This window comes from Spea bombifrons, chromosome 2, assembly GCF_027358695.1.
Source record: "Spea bombifrons isolate aSpeBom1 chromosome 2, aSpeBom1.2.pri, whole genome shotgun sequence".
Taxonomy (NCBI): Eukaryota; Metazoa; Chordata; class Amphibia; order Anura; family Pelobatidae; genus Spea; species Spea bombifrons.
The window spans coordinates 97,833,630-97,850,529 of record NC_071088.1 but is presented as its reverse complement, the minus strand read 5'-3'; the positions used below and the strand labels follow the sequence as shown (position 1 = coordinate 97,850,529).

At 36.9% G+C, this 16,900-nt stretch overlaps 1 protein-coding gene across 1 annotated transcript in view; it reads left to right on the top strand.

Annotated features, from left to right (window-relative positions):
* Window positions 1-16,900, top strand: part of PCCA (propionyl-CoA carboxylase subunit alpha) — a 167,036-nt gene that overhangs the window by 34,001 nt on the left and 116,135 nt on the right. Inside the window, exon 7 of the mRNA XM_053455323.1 lies at window positions 16,849-16,900. This exon is cut by the window's right edge and continues 80 nt beyond it. Within this exon, the coding sequence (XP_053311298.1) occupies window positions 16,849-16,900 (52 nt within the window). The remainder of the gene's footprint in view (window positions 1-16,848) is intronic.

Here is a 16,900-nt window from a genome sequence, read left to right as displayed (position 1 = left end):
TTGATTTTAACACAGTACTAGACTTGTTCACACATTGGGGACCTTTTAAGTGTTATGTATGTTGATGCCCTTTCTTAGCAGAATGTTTATCTATCCCCCCCCCAGCACTTATTCTATGGCGAGCTATGACACTTATGTTGCACTGTTATTGGGAAACATAAAAAATGGTTAATATTATTGAAAGTCAAGTGATCTTTCCCCTCCCTTCTATTAAAACCATATTTTTTGTATGCTGATATATTTTATACCATGCAGGTAGAACTAAAGATTGGCTCTTGAGCTCTGTAGTCAGTTAATTAAGCTTCCCCGTGTATGCTACAATCCCCAAATCTACCGTCTGTGTATTATGCCGGGTCTCACAGTTGTGATTCGGTTGCTCTATACAACAACCACTTTGTTAGGTAATTTTATAAACGATCCTCTGTCATATTCTATTCTTATCTTAGCATTTCATTTGAAGACCACTATAAAACATTATCGTGTCTACTACTGACTTTTATTGGGGAAAAAATTTGCAAACTCAGACACAAAAATTAATTCTTATGAAATGTAAAACAAAAATGAAACTACCCCTACCATGCTTTTCCAAATTATAAACATTCATGCAGTTTTTAAAATCTCACTGTGAAGCTTCTCCCTATTTCAGGCCTATTTTTAAATCATTTTCTGCACGTTAACACGTAATCTTAGTGGCCATGTCATTATGTAATTGGAAATATGCATACAGCTTGGGGTCTGGTTGGATCAAGGGCATATTTCAAAGCCTTTGGTTAAACGGCGGGCAGCTGCTCACATAATCAATGTAGTAAATTGTTACTTTCCTTGGCAGTTTTTATCCTGTGCTTTGCCTGCATTATAAGATTTGATTCCAGAGGAAGAAGATGCTTGCATTCACAAATCTCACTGATGATCAAGCAGTAATTATTGTTGATGCCAGTGGCAACGACAACACACACTTTCTGTGTGCACTGGGTTACTGCTTAATCATTTGTGGAAGCAAAGATAAGAGAATTTTTAAGTGCAGTATAGGCTTTCGTGTGTTTTGTGGGCTAGCCTGCCATGTCCTTCATCATACGCCTCTCTTCATTTGTTAAGATGCCCCACCGCCGTTTTAGGACAACCCAACCGTTGATGAGTGATATAGACTTGGTGTTGTGTGTTAGTGAACAGGACTTTAGGGAGTGAATGCCAGATGACTCCATGCAGGATGGTGATTTTGATGATTTATTTGGCGACAACAATACACATTGAAGAAAAAGCTGGTATAAGTGTTGCCTGTCCAAGTGCTAACAGTGGTGTTCCATATTGTTGCATTGGAGAAGCGGAGCCACGTAGGTCTCCAGTGGAATCCCGCACCGTCCTTATGTCTGGTGTGATTTTCATGCCAGCCTAGTAGCCCCCTCTGCTGATTTTTGCGTGCCATTGCTAGTTGCTCTCATATTTAACTTAACGCCACATAAAATTTGACTTTAGTAAGAAACCCTGTATCTAGGTCTTCCTACCGCAGTCACATTTTCATGTTTTTCTTACTGCCTTGTGCTGTTACTTAATTACCCTGCGCTAATAATAGCCAAGCAAAGTGTTAAGATTTGTGAAGATGGCCTGCTGCTTCAGCTTACGATTCTCATGATTGGAGTGTGATAAGTCATTTACGTTTGCATCCGGTGTCCAGCCCCTGTCATTGACATCTACAGATGACACCTGACTTGGAACACCTTATTTAGGGCTTTTAGAAAAATCCGAGAGTATCCAAATGCTCGAGATTGCAGTATTTCCTGCTGTCCCTTTGCAGAAAGCCTCCGACGTGTAACTTGCTGTTAATTATTTAGGACTGTTCGTACCGGGTTAAGCGAACATGGTTGTAATTCATTTAAGATGTGCTGTAAATGTGATCATTAGCAGAGGCACATCCACAGTTTGAGCACACGTCCGTAATTCATGTTTTGTTGTAGAGTGTCCCCTCTTGTTGGCTAGTTGTTTGTTCTCCTGATGAATATGCTTCTATTGGAAATAAACAGAGTAGAAGAAAAGAAAGCCAAATACCCTGCCAGGCTTTTCAGTGGGATCTGAGCTTTGCAGTTTATCCCTGATTAGCAATGCATGACACAGTATGAGAATACAAAGTTCACTCCAACAAAAGTTTTCTCCAGGTAGGGCCATACCATTGAAGACATCGGTTCGACCTACCTTTAAATTATGTTTATCTGAAATTCCTGCTTCTGTTGTTCAGCAGAAAGTACAGTGTGTAAAACTCAGAGGGAGGTGAACAATACAGCCCTCCAAGCTGTTAAGCATGGCCTGATTGTTATGCAAAAGATCCTAAAGAAACAAAAGATCTTGATGGGGTGATTGCAGCCCCCACCGGATAAGATTATTGTCATTTGGATCCCTGTGAACATTTGCTCTGGGACACATTTCTCTGCCTTCGCTTGACTGATACAAGCTTTCTCTGGCTCTGAGGCTGACCTCTGGTAATTGTTCTGAAGGCATATCAGAAATGCAGACTTTAAATGGAGCACACAATGTGATATATTAATTTGTTAATTCGATTGTGAACTCAACTCCTTGCCTTTTTATTTTTCTGTAATTACCATCTGGTATTAAAAAAAACAAAACAAAAACAAAACTTAACTATATTTGGAAAATGCTTACCATATCTAAATTTTCTCATGCCGTAGATTCTTTGTGAATATATCATTTGTGATTTTAAAAAAATATGTATAGTTGGAATCACTCAAGAGAGCACTCATGGGACTTGACTGAGCCAAAAAAAGTGTTTATTAAAATAACATCATTATTGTTTTTGTTTTTTTCTTCTTCTGAGACTTTGTAAAAAAGTTGTCTGTAGACAAAAAAGCAACTCCTTCGAGTCCTGTGAGTTTTGTTAAAGTCATATCTAATAACATGTTTAAAAGTCTAATGTCTGGCGTATACAATCCTCTGCAATATATATATATATATATATATATATATATATATATATATATATATATATATATATATATATATATATATATATATATATATATATATATATAAATAAGCACTTTCAAAAGATGGTCAGCACTCCAGGTCTTTAAATTAACAATCTGTCTTTATTCAAACAAAGTCGATGTTTCAGTCATTGCTGACTTTCCTCAGGACATTATATATATATATATATATATATATATATCAATATATAAATAAATAGGATAGTCCTGCATTGCATAGCCTTAGGAGGACTCTCCAGTCTCAAAGCTAGGTGTGTGTATGTATATTAATATACATTATTATTTTTCAGGGAGTTTCATCATTTCGTAATTCATTACTTGGTGTGCCTTTTAAATCTGTTCTTGAATAGCTAGCGGAAAGTGCTCACTTTTTCAGACCAATAAATCCGTACTCCATCAACAGAGGCTGACCTGTGTTACCACACTGGGAGTCATTTGCGTTACGAGCTGTAAAATAGAAAAAAAATAGCTGTATCCTTATTGTCCTATATTTGTGAATTGCTGAGAAATTTCACAGGACAGTGCAAAGGGAAACTATAAGTACTTTTACATTTGTATATAAGTGCCTACAAAAGGGTTAGGGCCATGTCCATAGGACCAAAGTATGGTTGTTGTTTCACTGTGCCTTTTCCTCCAGTTTCAGGTTTTTTTGTTTCCTTTAATTGGCCATTTGCATAGTTTTTATTTTTAACCTATAAAAATATATATGCAATCTTAAGGAAGAAATACCACTTACAGGGCTGGAGCAGCAGACTTGAAGTTTTTTTTAAACCATCAAAATGATAACCAGCTATAACAGTTCTAACGCATAAGTACTTGAAATAGTTCTAATTGCGGATATCCGTAATATAGCCCCCTTTTATAAAACAATGGCAAACTAAACATTTAAGAAATACAAAACAAAACGCAATTGTTATCCTACTGGAGGCCAGCGGACCAGATACGAGGAGGAAGTGTATTTATGTACAACTAGAAAAGCTCATTGTAACACAGCGTTCATTTAATATCAACCCAAGCTTATAGAATGGAGATGCAAATCCATTTTGAGGACATCTGCAAGGATCTTAAATTCCTAGGCCTCGTATACACACTGTACACTGGATTGCATTACACCTTTTGGACAACATCTGTTCTACTCTCACCACCTCAGCGCTGTCTGACTTGTTGGGAAAATGGGTGACATTCCAGTGCACACCCAGGCTAGTGGACAATCTCCTACCAAGCAAACATCCTAAACACTGGCAGAAGGTAACCACTCAAGCAAAGGCCAATCTTCAGCCCAGTGGTATCAGAAGTGGCTTTTCTGATTGTCCCATTGTTTGCAGTTTGTTTGGCCTCCAAAAGAAATTATATATTTTTTTTTATCACTAGGCCCGCAGTTTTATGTCCTCACTTGAACTTGACAGAATTTTTTTTTTTTTTTATGGCTTCAGCAGATATACTTAGGGGGTAAATTTTAAGATAAGAATTCTAATGGAGATCTCAATCTACAACCCATTCTAAAAGCTTTTCTACACAACCTAAGAAAGCTATGAGAGTTATAGTGCTACCGTATAGCCGTAACATTACAGGCAAGATTTACCTTCCAGGTGCACTAGGCAGCGAATGCTGAAAAAAGGTGGTGGGATACTGTATTTTGTAATTGGTCTTGGAGCATACCCTAAATTACTCTGCTTATTGATTGAAATCCAGAACTAATTTATTGTGAGTAGAAACTCTTTTAAAACTCGAAGCATATTATTTAGTATGGCTACAATGTGTCCTAATTAACATTACCATTTCAAACGTGCTCAGATGAACAAAACCTAAAAGAGATGGTTGTCCGGAACTCATTATTTTGTAGTGTTTAACCAATTTACAGTCAGGGTAATTAAGGTCCCATGCTTTAAAATGCAAAGTATCTTTGTAATGCGGCTTTTACATGTTTTCCTTGTGGAAACTGGGTCTTCAGATATGCGGGCCATTTTATTTGCGCAAAAAGGCATTGGTTTAATTAAACTGTTTACATTTCCTACTGATTTCCAAGCCCACACTGATGAATTGCGCCTTCAATAAAACAAACTATTCACCAATACATTTTATTTGACATTCTAAAGACAAATGGAAATTGGGAACGCTCCTTCGTATTTCATTGCAAATGTATGTGATGACCGTCCAGTCCCACTAGTCCTTCTGTTGACTTTCATATACAGCACTTGTCTATCTAGTTACATTACTCCTCGTGTCTAGTTTATCTTATAGATGATCACAAGTATATTTTATAATGTATGTGCGTGATAAAATGACAGAGTCAAATATTCAAACCAGATTTGTCTACTTAAAATATACACAAGGGGAGTCAACCTATAGTTGTTGATGGGAATACATGCTAAGAATGTGACCCCCTTCTCCTACCCTAAGTTTTTGTGTTGGGTATATATAGCCATTACAAATAAGTGAAAAGGATTGATTGGGTGCTAAAAAATAGGTGTAATTAAATACTGTTCAGTTAATTAAGTAGAAATCGCCCCTACCCACGTTTAGCGGAAACAAACATATAAACCTAAAAAGGACTGCAAAAAATGGTTGTCTCCAGTGAAGAATTGTGTGGTATTGTTGAGCTACATGATTTTGTTTGAAAAACTATGAAACCAAGGTCCTTACTTATAGAGCCATTTAAACGCCAGAGCGGTGCATTGCTCTTGAACTAGTGTGACAAATACATCATTTCTGTGGAATAATCTGTCCCACCAGTTTTCTTTTTCTCATTACAACCATATAAATGCACGCACTCTTTAAGCAATTATTGTAGATAAAGTTGTATAAGCGTATACAATTTTGATTCCTTTTTTTTATTATACTACACAATTCTTAACTGGTACAATTAATTATTTTCTGCTATCCTTCTGTTTCTGTTTAAAGCTGTTTTGGAACCAAAACTTTTATAACTCACTTGGTATAAGAATACTTTTGTGGAAGGCGGGCCATGACTTTTACAAGAATACCAAGAAGTTTATTCACAAAACCCTGACTTTACTTGCACACAAGAATTTCCTCTCCTGTCATCAACTCTCTTCCAACTTGGCTAAAGTCAAAGCAAGTTCCTTCACCATCTGAAACCATCATCATCTGGTCATTAGAATGTGTTCTTCTCTTTTAACTTGTGTACTATATCTCTTGGCCAAAAATGTCCTGACCATCCACAGAATGCTTAGAACTTTTCACATGCACCAGACACACTGGCATAAAACAGTTTATAGACCAAATTAAGCAATGGTGGTGCTAGAAGAGCGAATTGGAGAGCTGCAAACCTATAGACTCCAAAGTCTACAGAAATTACAGTCTAGCAGATTGTACATACCTTTTTTTTTTCTCTTTCCCTGGTGGATCACATCGGTTATTTCAGTGTCACTGGCCTAAGTTATATGCTTTGTATAGGAAAAAAGACTTATAAATAGGGGTAATTCATTAATCATTGCTGTGTTTCCAATGGTCTTCCATAGAAAGTTAAGCTTGGTTCCAACAGTATGGTTTGTATAGACATATGTAGTAGCCTTACTTTTCTTTAAGGATTAGGCCACTTATATAGTCGCATGCAGAAACAAAATGTAGAATTAAAAATCTTCTCCGATGTGCAACCTTCCTCCTGGCTACAGCGTTTTTGCTCCTACTTTTCTACCTAGCAAAATATGAAGGATCCCCCTACAGACAGCATACAAATGTGAAAGAATTGGCTCTGTAGTTTCGCTTTGTAGACATTCACTAATTAACCCGACAAAATTGCAATCTCCCTGAGCAGTACCAGGTTTATAACCCTTATTACTCTAAGTGATATTCTTATTCTCACAATTTGTTTTAGACAATATTCTGAAAGAAAAGGAGAAATATTGTATCTCCAAGCTGTTCATTAAGGAACTCTGTATCCACCCATTACAAATGAAAATGGGTACCTATTTGTTTTTTTTTTTTGCGCAGGTTTTGCAACGTGACGGAAACATGTCTGCCCGAAACAGACATTGCCGTTGAGTGAATTATTTCTGATGAAAGTTAGCTGCCGTACAAAACACGTTTATAGTCATTTCAGCGCTTAGTATCTTCAGGGTTCATTGCCCCTGAACATTTTTTTAAATTATTAGCTTCTTAATGCATGAGGCTTCAATTTACCCCCTACTGACAGCTTTAAATGGGTTTTTAGAAATTTTGTAAGTCGACTACTACAGTTCATGGCAAGTGATAAACTGTTGGCTCTGTTTATAAAAAATAAAAAAATGAGGACATTGTGCAGGCTTTTGTATTTTTATTAATGTAAGGCTTTTTTTTCTATGATATTGTAAGGTTAGATCATAAAATCTCACATCGCTTTCAAAATTGTGCTACGGAAGCTTGAAGTTCTCCTCTTTTAGTATTTAGAATTAATTTACATTTATGCAGCAAGGTGGAAAAAGTGTGTTCAGTTTTTAGTTTAGTTCTTATTAGCCGGCTCTTTAAGCATAGTTAATCGTTCAAGTACCCAGTGGTTGAGTAATCTCCTCATCTCAAAAAAGTGTTAACATGCTGATATTGAGGTTTAGAGAAATATATATATATATAAATATATATATAAAGGAAGATATATTCAGCAAGTTTCATTTTGGCTGGCAAGTAGCTAAACTGGTTAGACTGGATCTTGGCTGCAGGGGGCCCCATGCATGGACCAGTCACAGACCACCTACTCCTCAGTTTGCACATATTTCTCAAGCTTATTAGCTGCATCAAGGGTTCCTAAGTAGAATATTTTAGGTTAATATAACAGAAAATGTCTAATTCCCAAGGCTTTAATTGACTAGGTTTCATTGCCCTTGATTCCCTCCACTTTACCCTTTTACTATTGCAGTGGTCAATTTTGGACCTCTTGAATTATGCAAGGACAGGCGATTTATTCTCCTCCTGTTTTTCTTTTGCTCTTTTCCATCTTTCTTGTAGCCCTTTACGTACCCTAGTTCTACCATTGATTGTCTTTCAATACCCTCTTTTACTTCCTGTATTATATTTTTTTATGAAATGGTCTGTCTTTACTCATCAATGTAAAACATGTATAATGACCAATAAAAGTGAATTTAGGTAAAATCAAATAGGTCCTGTGCCGTAGCATACTGGTAGCCATAGCAATTTGCAGAATGGCTTAAGCAGCACTTAAGTGTGAAAAAATATAGCAATTACACTCTCTCCTTTTTTTACAGTTTGTTTTAAGCAGCCCAATAAATAGACTTCCCCATATAACTCCTCTTCTGTCCCTCATTGTACAGCAAAGAATAGAAAGAATGGCTCCACAGAGTATGCAATAACCAGGTTCCCCATAAAGCTGCTAGACATTCAATGTGGACATTCCCCCTGTTGTGCTGCTGTATGTGAGTGCTGCTAATCTGGAGCACACAACAGCCCACTGCTGTGGCACTAACAGGGTAACGGTTGGAAACTTCCACCATTACAAGGAAGGACCAGCCACTGCATGGCAGCCATTACCCCACGCTCTGTTATTACTCACCTTAGTACCGTACTTTTCTTCTTTACCTTCTTTTCATTTACTTTCAAAGGGAAAAAAAGAACATGTAAATAAAGTGAAGCCATGCAGAATAGAAGAGGCATGCTCAAAATATACTATGTATTGGTTTCTCTTTGAAGAAAAGTCCTGTAGTAGTAAGTGTTGATGTGGAGTTTGTAGAGTAGATGGGCCGAATAGTTATCTACCATCAAGTTATATTTGTGTTTTTATGTGTCTGTAACTGGTCATTATGTATGAACAGTGGTCATGAGCTATATACATGATTAAACAATGCTGATTTTTATGAAGATTAACATTTGATGCATGCTATCCTGGGAAGGGTAACCCATAGTGCAAGCATATTACTTGATTCAGGGGACATCTAGCCAGGGAGAATTATAGGCCGATACAGCATTAGTCAAGGAACTGAATGTGAAGAATGTGGTTTTGTTGCAGGTGCGTACAGGGACTCGGTGTTATGACTGACAGATGAGGTGATAATAGAAGAACGAGCAACAGTGTTCCAAAGGTGGACCTAAGTGGTTGGACCTTTTTCTTGCCTATTCCCTGTTTTGTGCATGACATGATGTTGTATCCTGAAGCTCCACCTGGATGGATGTGCAGTGGAAGCGGTACTATGGATGCTCAATCAGTAAGGTGGAAGCTTTCAAGGTGTAAATCTCCCCATTGAGCAGCAACTCACTGCCATAGGAACTTCCATTCCCCAGGACCTGCCACCCTAAGACCTAGTTGGCCTAGCTGAGAATATGCTGCCTATGTGAGCTCTTGTGGCCTATCCAAAATGGACCACAAAATATATAAGAAAAGGGCTGTTAAATGGTTTCCAAATAGTTGTATCTTTAAAAAAACACAGCCAGTAGAGCTAGAATTGCACCATTTGTTCTATTCCGATGTAGCTTGCTAGTGTTGTTTTGTCAGTATTTGGGAAATAACTCCATTTACTTTAGTAATCTAAGCTTCGATCACACCTGGTTTCCATTATGTTCCAATGTATTTCTTGCATTAAATATAGACCTTACCGTTCTGATTAAGGTTATTGCTTCCAGATTGCAGCTGCAGACTTTTATAACATGTACTGTAAGTGGGATCAGAAGACCTTACATGTTTGCTTGTTCTTGTACCCCATATGCTCTTTAATAAAGCATTACTGGTTATGAGCAGGTAACAGCAGCATAGACCAACACCAGGATTTTCATTTGATCAAACCACCAACAAAAATATAAGATTCTGAACGGTAATGTCTATATATATATATATATATATATATATATATATATATATATATATATATATATATATATATATATATATATATATATATATATATATATATATATATATATATATATATATATATAGTTATGATATATAGAGGTGTTCCTTGTTAAACTAATTTGCATGCCAGAATCCCTTGAACTATAGGATTTCTGTGGGGAAAAAACTTGTTCTTTAGGAGACAACTAACTGCAATACTGCATCCATGCCCAGGTTTGTCATACCAGTGCTTCCAATCTTTCTCATTTTGGAAGATATAATCTGTACCTTCTGAGATCTCATGTCAATAATTGAGAAGGGTAAAATCTGTTACTCCTACTCTCCGAGTGACACGTAGCCATACAGCTAAATGATTGGTCATTCTGACACAAATTGCAATAAAACACGTCCCCATTGAGCATGTTGCTTTGCAACAGAATATATTATAGTGTAAATACAGCTGCTAATTCTTTAACGAATGTCAACGCTTGGCGGAAGGATGGGCTTCAGAGCAACTGTTTGGCTTTGTTGACAATAACACATGTAGCTACTGTCAGTTGCCTTCTACAGTAGATGCTTTTTATATATTTTTAGTTGTTGTAAGAGTCACATGGGGCTGTTTTGCTTACTTAACATTAGCATAAGTGTCATGTCTGTCTAATTAAGATATAACTCCAAGCTGGGGATGAAATTATTAGTCAAGAATTGGCCTTCATTTTAAGAAGCAAAGCAAAGCAAAATAAAAATATTGAGAGAGGGGGGGTAATACCGTATCGAAATGAAAACAAGAAATGATTACATTTGGCTGGAGACATTAAACATTCTGAAACTTGGCATTCTTCAGCTGCTCGAGTAAGAGCGGTATTAAAAACATTTAATTGCATGAAAAGAATTCCTGTGGAAAAGCTTTAATTTCCAGGATTTGCTCAATCCCACATGAGACGTGTTTTACTAATTTATGGACTACAAACATTCAAATAAAATCTATATAGCTTTTTATTGCCCGGTGTAGAAATAATAGCAGCACTAAATGAATAGCTGCTCAAGGAATATGTGTATATATATGGGAAACTATGCGCCTTACCTAGTACGCTTATGACTAACGCCGGCAGAACCGGACACTCAATAAAAGCCTAATAAATATTCCTTAAAGCAGTGGAGGAATGCAGAGAGCGAGGTTATGCTTGTCAGTGTTTGCCATTCCCTTTGTGAACACCAGATACCTTCTTTTTATCTTCATGTAATCGGCAGCTATATCCATTTCCAGTGCCTAATTGAATGTAATGAAGAGAGAGGCTGAACCATTGAGGCTTTGCATTCCCTGCTCTTTGTACAGCTCTTGGTGCTAAAAAGGGCCGAGTTAACATAAACCTGAGTAGGCTGTTTAACCTTCTTTCTCCTCTGGAAATGTAGATGTAATAACATTTGCAGCTGAAAGGATCCTTTCTCAGATTGTGGTGTTTAAGCATGCAAATGAAGCATTTTGTCTCTTCTGTAGCCTGGAGGTGTTATGCAGAAAAACAGAAAGAAGTTAGTGGGATTAGTTCCACAGGTCTCCTTTCTCATGTAAAAACCAAAGCAGCTTTCAGTGCCATCAAGTACAATAAAGGCAATATGGAGAACATCCAAGGAAATTGCATATATCTCATGAGTTTGCTTTCCTCCATATATCAGAGCCATTAAAAAAGTAATTCTCTCGATATAGCTGTAGATCATTGTCTTGAGTTTGGGAGTGAGTGGTAAACGTCGGTGTTTCACCGGTTACAGGTTCTCTGTACAATGCCACAGCTTGGCAGTACGTCCCTCGTCTTGTTAAGAGTAATACGACATTTATAATGTGCTTTTAAAATGCCTTTAATCAATTAACCAGACCCTTAAAGGCTACCAAGCACACTGCATAGAACCATAAATTGCAGTTTGATCTTCTTTCCTTTTTTTATATGGAGACTATAACACATTAATAGAGTATTTCTGTTTAAAAATGTAGTCATTGTAGTGTTTGACCTTTTAAATTAAGGCTTGTGTCATATCTGTGGATTTCAACTACACAAAACAAACCTTTTTTGCAACTGGAGTAGTTAACCTTCCAAGTGAATACTACGCTTAATAGAACACCAGCAAATATGTTAGGATTGTGCTTAAAGGTGGCGTTCCACTTAGATAGAACATTAGGTACACTAATATGCTAAGCAAATATACTTTAGCACAGGGGTCGACAAATTTGATTTGGATCTAGGGGTCAGACAAAATATGTTCTTTTCTCCCCCATATATTTAATGTTTTGCTCATTTCTCCCTTCTGTCTTATGCTCCACCGTGTGTCCTTAATATGTGTCCTTAATATAAAATGTAATATATATGTCCCATTCTAAAGATAATGAAGTATATGTAATAACAAAAATCACTAATAAAATATTGATCAAAACATTAAATATTTTGCAAATATATGTTGATGTTAAAGAATTAAAATTATTGGTAAATCAAGTTAATGGATAAATTGCTAAATAACTTGTAACCAACATACATTTACACACTTTAACACCATACAGTAACAGACACAAACCTTACAGTCACACGCGCTAACACCATATATTAATGCGTAATATTAAAATTAGTTTGATCTGAAACATTTAAGCCTGACAAATATGCAAAAATATGAGAGATCGGTAAGGGGGTAAATACTTATTCACACCACTGCCTATTTAACTCAGCTTTGTAAAGTAATTTATGTAACACACTTCTTAGTTTTCTTGTATCCCAAGACAGCTTAACATTCTAAAATATTATAAAGTATGATTTGCCTTCGTTATGGGCATTGTGCCGTAGTATTGGTAACTATTGCGTAGGCAGTGCTGAAGCTCAGGGCCAGTCGCTGTGGGAGGAGGAAGACGCATGCTAAAAACATTCACTATGTTGGTGTAGCGTATATCATTTAAGATATGTATGAAGTATTCACTGGAATGCATTTTAAATAATTTAGACCCAGACAGGACATTTTGGGAGTCAGCTTTTTTTGTCATTCTTTTTATTATACGAGCGAGCATAATGTTAGAAAGTCATCTGTAAAACGGTAGAAGCCACGGCTTTTTGGCCATTGGGTTATGTCTAACCTTGAATAATCCAGTGGCGATATGACTGGTTTCTAGGCCTTTGCTTCAGGTTAGTGAACTGTCATGCGGCCCTGTCATCTTCACAACACCATGTTTAATTGGTTATATATTTCTGATATTCCTTTTTTTTTTTAATTATTTTTTTTTAATTTTTTTTACAGTGTATATATATAATATATATGCTATATTGCACACTGGTTACTTTATGAAATCCCAAGCATAAAAACACTTGGAGCAGGTATAAATGGGATGTGTATACACATTTTGGTTTATAGTATATAACTGACAGTATTGTGGTTTGATTCAATGACGTACAGCCATGCCCATTCGGGCACTTTGCTGCGCGTCTGCACATCTTTCAGCAGCAGTACATACAGCAGTGGGTTTGCTTCGCTGTAAGACTCGTATGCCCGCAGTGCCAGACGGAGGTGGGCAGCAACCGAGATGTAATCTCAACATTATTTTTTGACGTTGTGGAAGAGGAGGATCCCACTCTGGATGCAGAAGACCTAAAGAGTGAATTGGACAGAGTGAGTGCCCTTCTTCAGTCGGGAGAGAGGGAGCTTACTGGTTTGTTCAAAGGGACGTGCTCCCTGCCAGATAAAGTGAATGAGAAAAACCTGAAATAGAAGCTTTAGAGAAAGATGTTAGGATGATGGAGAAATCCTATTTAGTACTGGAAGAGCAACTGATGCTTCTATATCAGGAGCAAGTAGAGACCAAAGCTGTCATGAAGGAAGCCATCAGCCCTGCAATATTTGAGAGATCTACTCCAATTGGTTCCCAGCAGCCAAAGCTCCATCGCCCTGGTCAATTCTCGTGCAGCATCCAATGAAGATATCCAGCAGTATTTGTGACATCTGCTCCCATTGGAATCCAGAGGCCAAAGCTTTGTTCACCCCATCACCAGGGTCTATATCTCCCTTGACTTAACCTTTATCATGGAAGTAACAAAACCACTTCTGGGTTTTATGTGGTTTGTAGCCTTATAGTTAATAAATATATAAGTTACCATCTCGTGGTCTGTTTGGGTTGTTCCGTTTACGTTTATCAGGTCTAAGGTAAATTAACCATTTGGTGCAGACATTGCAATGAGCTTTTATCCCTTTTTTCCCTTGTATGTATGATCACTCCATGAAATGTCAGTAATCATTCCTGCCTGATTTAGTACACAGAGTCTTAGTAGGAAATCATAGATATGGTGTCAAATCAACTTTTTGAGTCACAATTTTTTTGCAAAATAAAGACGTCAATCTCACAAGAGATGTGTTTGTGAGTCAAGCACCGGTGAGAAAACCGGAGATGCATAGAATGTGATTTTTTTTTTTTCTTTGTAGCAATGTTGCGAAACAAATGTATTTTATACATCATTCCTGCTACTCACAAACTAATCTGAATACTGTCTAGCAAAACTAGGAGGCCTCAATCCCATGGGTTCCTCTCCTGAAGACGTGGCCTGTGACATATTAGCATACCTAAAGAACTAATATACAATGCTCCTCAGTTTTAACAACCAGCTGCTTCTTCTACCTTTGAGAGGAGGATTATTTGGTAGTTTGAAAAAATAGAAAAATTACATTTTCTGCAAATCCTTACTGTTTCTATGAGCTGTCAGCACTTGGAAGTTCTGCTTTCAGTGAAGTCACTTTGATGTATCCATGTGACTAGAGTCCTCTGTATTCAATATATCACTGTCTGGTACGTCCCTCCCCATGTACTAAGCAGAGCCTTTGGAAAGCATTGTGGGCAACATAAAATATACAAAGTATTTCTGAAATGTTTTAGGGTTTATTCATTAGCAAGCAGGAGGTTTGAGGTTTCTTGTGTTTGCTATGCATTATAAAGGGCCATGCCTGGCTGATCTCTTCCCGGGAAGAGCTGAACTGTCCTTGCATAGTGCATAGGTCAAATAAGTGAGGAGACATTTAAGAAATATCATGTATTCATTATGCTTAATAGACTATCCTAGCTATTTTTCCACCAAAAGTTCATTGTGTTTACTAGATTCGTACTAGAAGTACTAATCTAGTAAGTGTATATAGTGGACGATTGTTAATTGTTTCCACAGGTTTTCTTTCTCATGGAAAAACCAAATCGGCTTTCAGTGCCATCGATATGGAGAACATCCAGGGAAATTGCATATATCTCATGTGTTTGCTTTCCTCCATATATCAGAGCCATTAAAAAGTAATTCTCTCAAAAAAAAAGCTGTAGATCATTGTCTTGAGTTTGGGAGTGAGTGGTAAACGTCGGTGTTTCACCGGTTACAGGTTCTCTGTACAATGCCACAGCTTGGCAGTACGTCCCTCGTCTTGTTAAGAGTAGCATGTTTTTAAACATGATTTTGTTCAGTAAAATGCTTTTAAAACTCCTTTAATCACAGAGCCATCCTAGCTATTTTTGCACCAAAAGCTCACTGGGGTTGCTACCTTCATAATATAACGTGTAGTTAGGAACACCCCCCCCCCTCTCTTGTGAATAAACGTCTTAGTTTTTTATATTTGCAAGTGCTAATCTACCAAGTGTATAGTGGACTGGACGATGCGTGTAAAGTATTTTAACAGAATTCATAGAAACCTAGGTTTAAATGGAATCAGGTGCTGCCCTTAGATGGAGTAAAGGACTCTCTATGTGGGTCTTTCACGGGTAGTCTAATAGGTGGGTTGGCTATTTTGACAAATCTGTGTTTGGTAATAAAATAATTGCTTATCATGTGAGTTAATGCTTGAATGCTGGGTTTATGATTTGAACATATTGGAATTGGGACTTTTTTTAACATAATAATTGAAAGATTTAAACATATAAAAATGAGTGTGTCATGATTAAATGCATAAGCTTCCCAAGGAAACATTCACATATATACAATGAAGTGTGTCTAATAATGCAGCGTGTAGCTTCTTGTGAAGCCATTAGACTCCTCTACAGAGATTCAGCATGGTTACGTGACTTATGGTTCAATACGCAAGTAACTGAAAAAGGCACATTTTCCTTCTATCCTTTTTGTCATGGTTTCTTACAGCGGCAGTGCCTTGGTATAAAAGCTACCACTTTGCATTCCCTTATTGTACTTGAAATCAACATTTTTTTCAACATTTTTGTTATTCGTTTAGCAGTTATTACCACTTACACCATTTTATTTATGACAGTTTAATATGTGTTTGTAAGTAGATGTCTTAGCGGAATGGCGCTGTAAGATGAATGTCAAACTCCTGTAAGACCTATTACAGTATAAATATAACAATATGGTTCAAATATGACTCTTGATCCCTACGTTTGGTGTTTGCATACAAGTAACTGTGTAGCAAATTCTTTTCAAACCTGCTATTTCCAGTAATTTAATAGGCCTGTTGGCAAGTATAATTCACCGTTGTGTATTCCACGTAATATACACCCGCTCTTCAGTAATCCTTGGTTTTGAGACAATGTTGTTTTTGTATTTTATGCTACACATGATATTTTTTTCCAACATAAAGAAAATTAACATGTACTATTACTTTAAAAAGCGCAACACTTTTTATTACAAGTTTTTGGGAAAAAGTACATGCATATTTCTTGACAATTATTTAGATATAAATGTACGAGAGCTGTGCATTCCAGAACACAAAACTTGAATTGTAATTGTACAGCTCTCCAGTAAATATTATTTATTATAAAAATGTATGAGGTCCGTTTAACAGTTTTTTTTTTTCCACTATTCCCCTCTGCATGTAACTGACACTTAAAACATTTACACTCAAATGGTAAAAGCGTGTTGCGTAGTATTAAAGGACCCCATCAACAACAGTGTGTGTTTAAAGAATAAGCACTCTGGCCAGCAGCTTAACGTTTTTACTGTTTATTTGCGGGTTGGCTCTTCTTGATTACATTAAACGCTGTGTGATTTTTCTTTTAAGCTGCCTCTGAAGTGTGAACCCACTGCTAACACCTAATATGTTTTTGTAATAAAAGTAAAACCTTCATTGTCTCCGCAGGCAGCAGAGAGCGTCACCTTCATTGGACCTGACACACATGCTATTCAAGCCA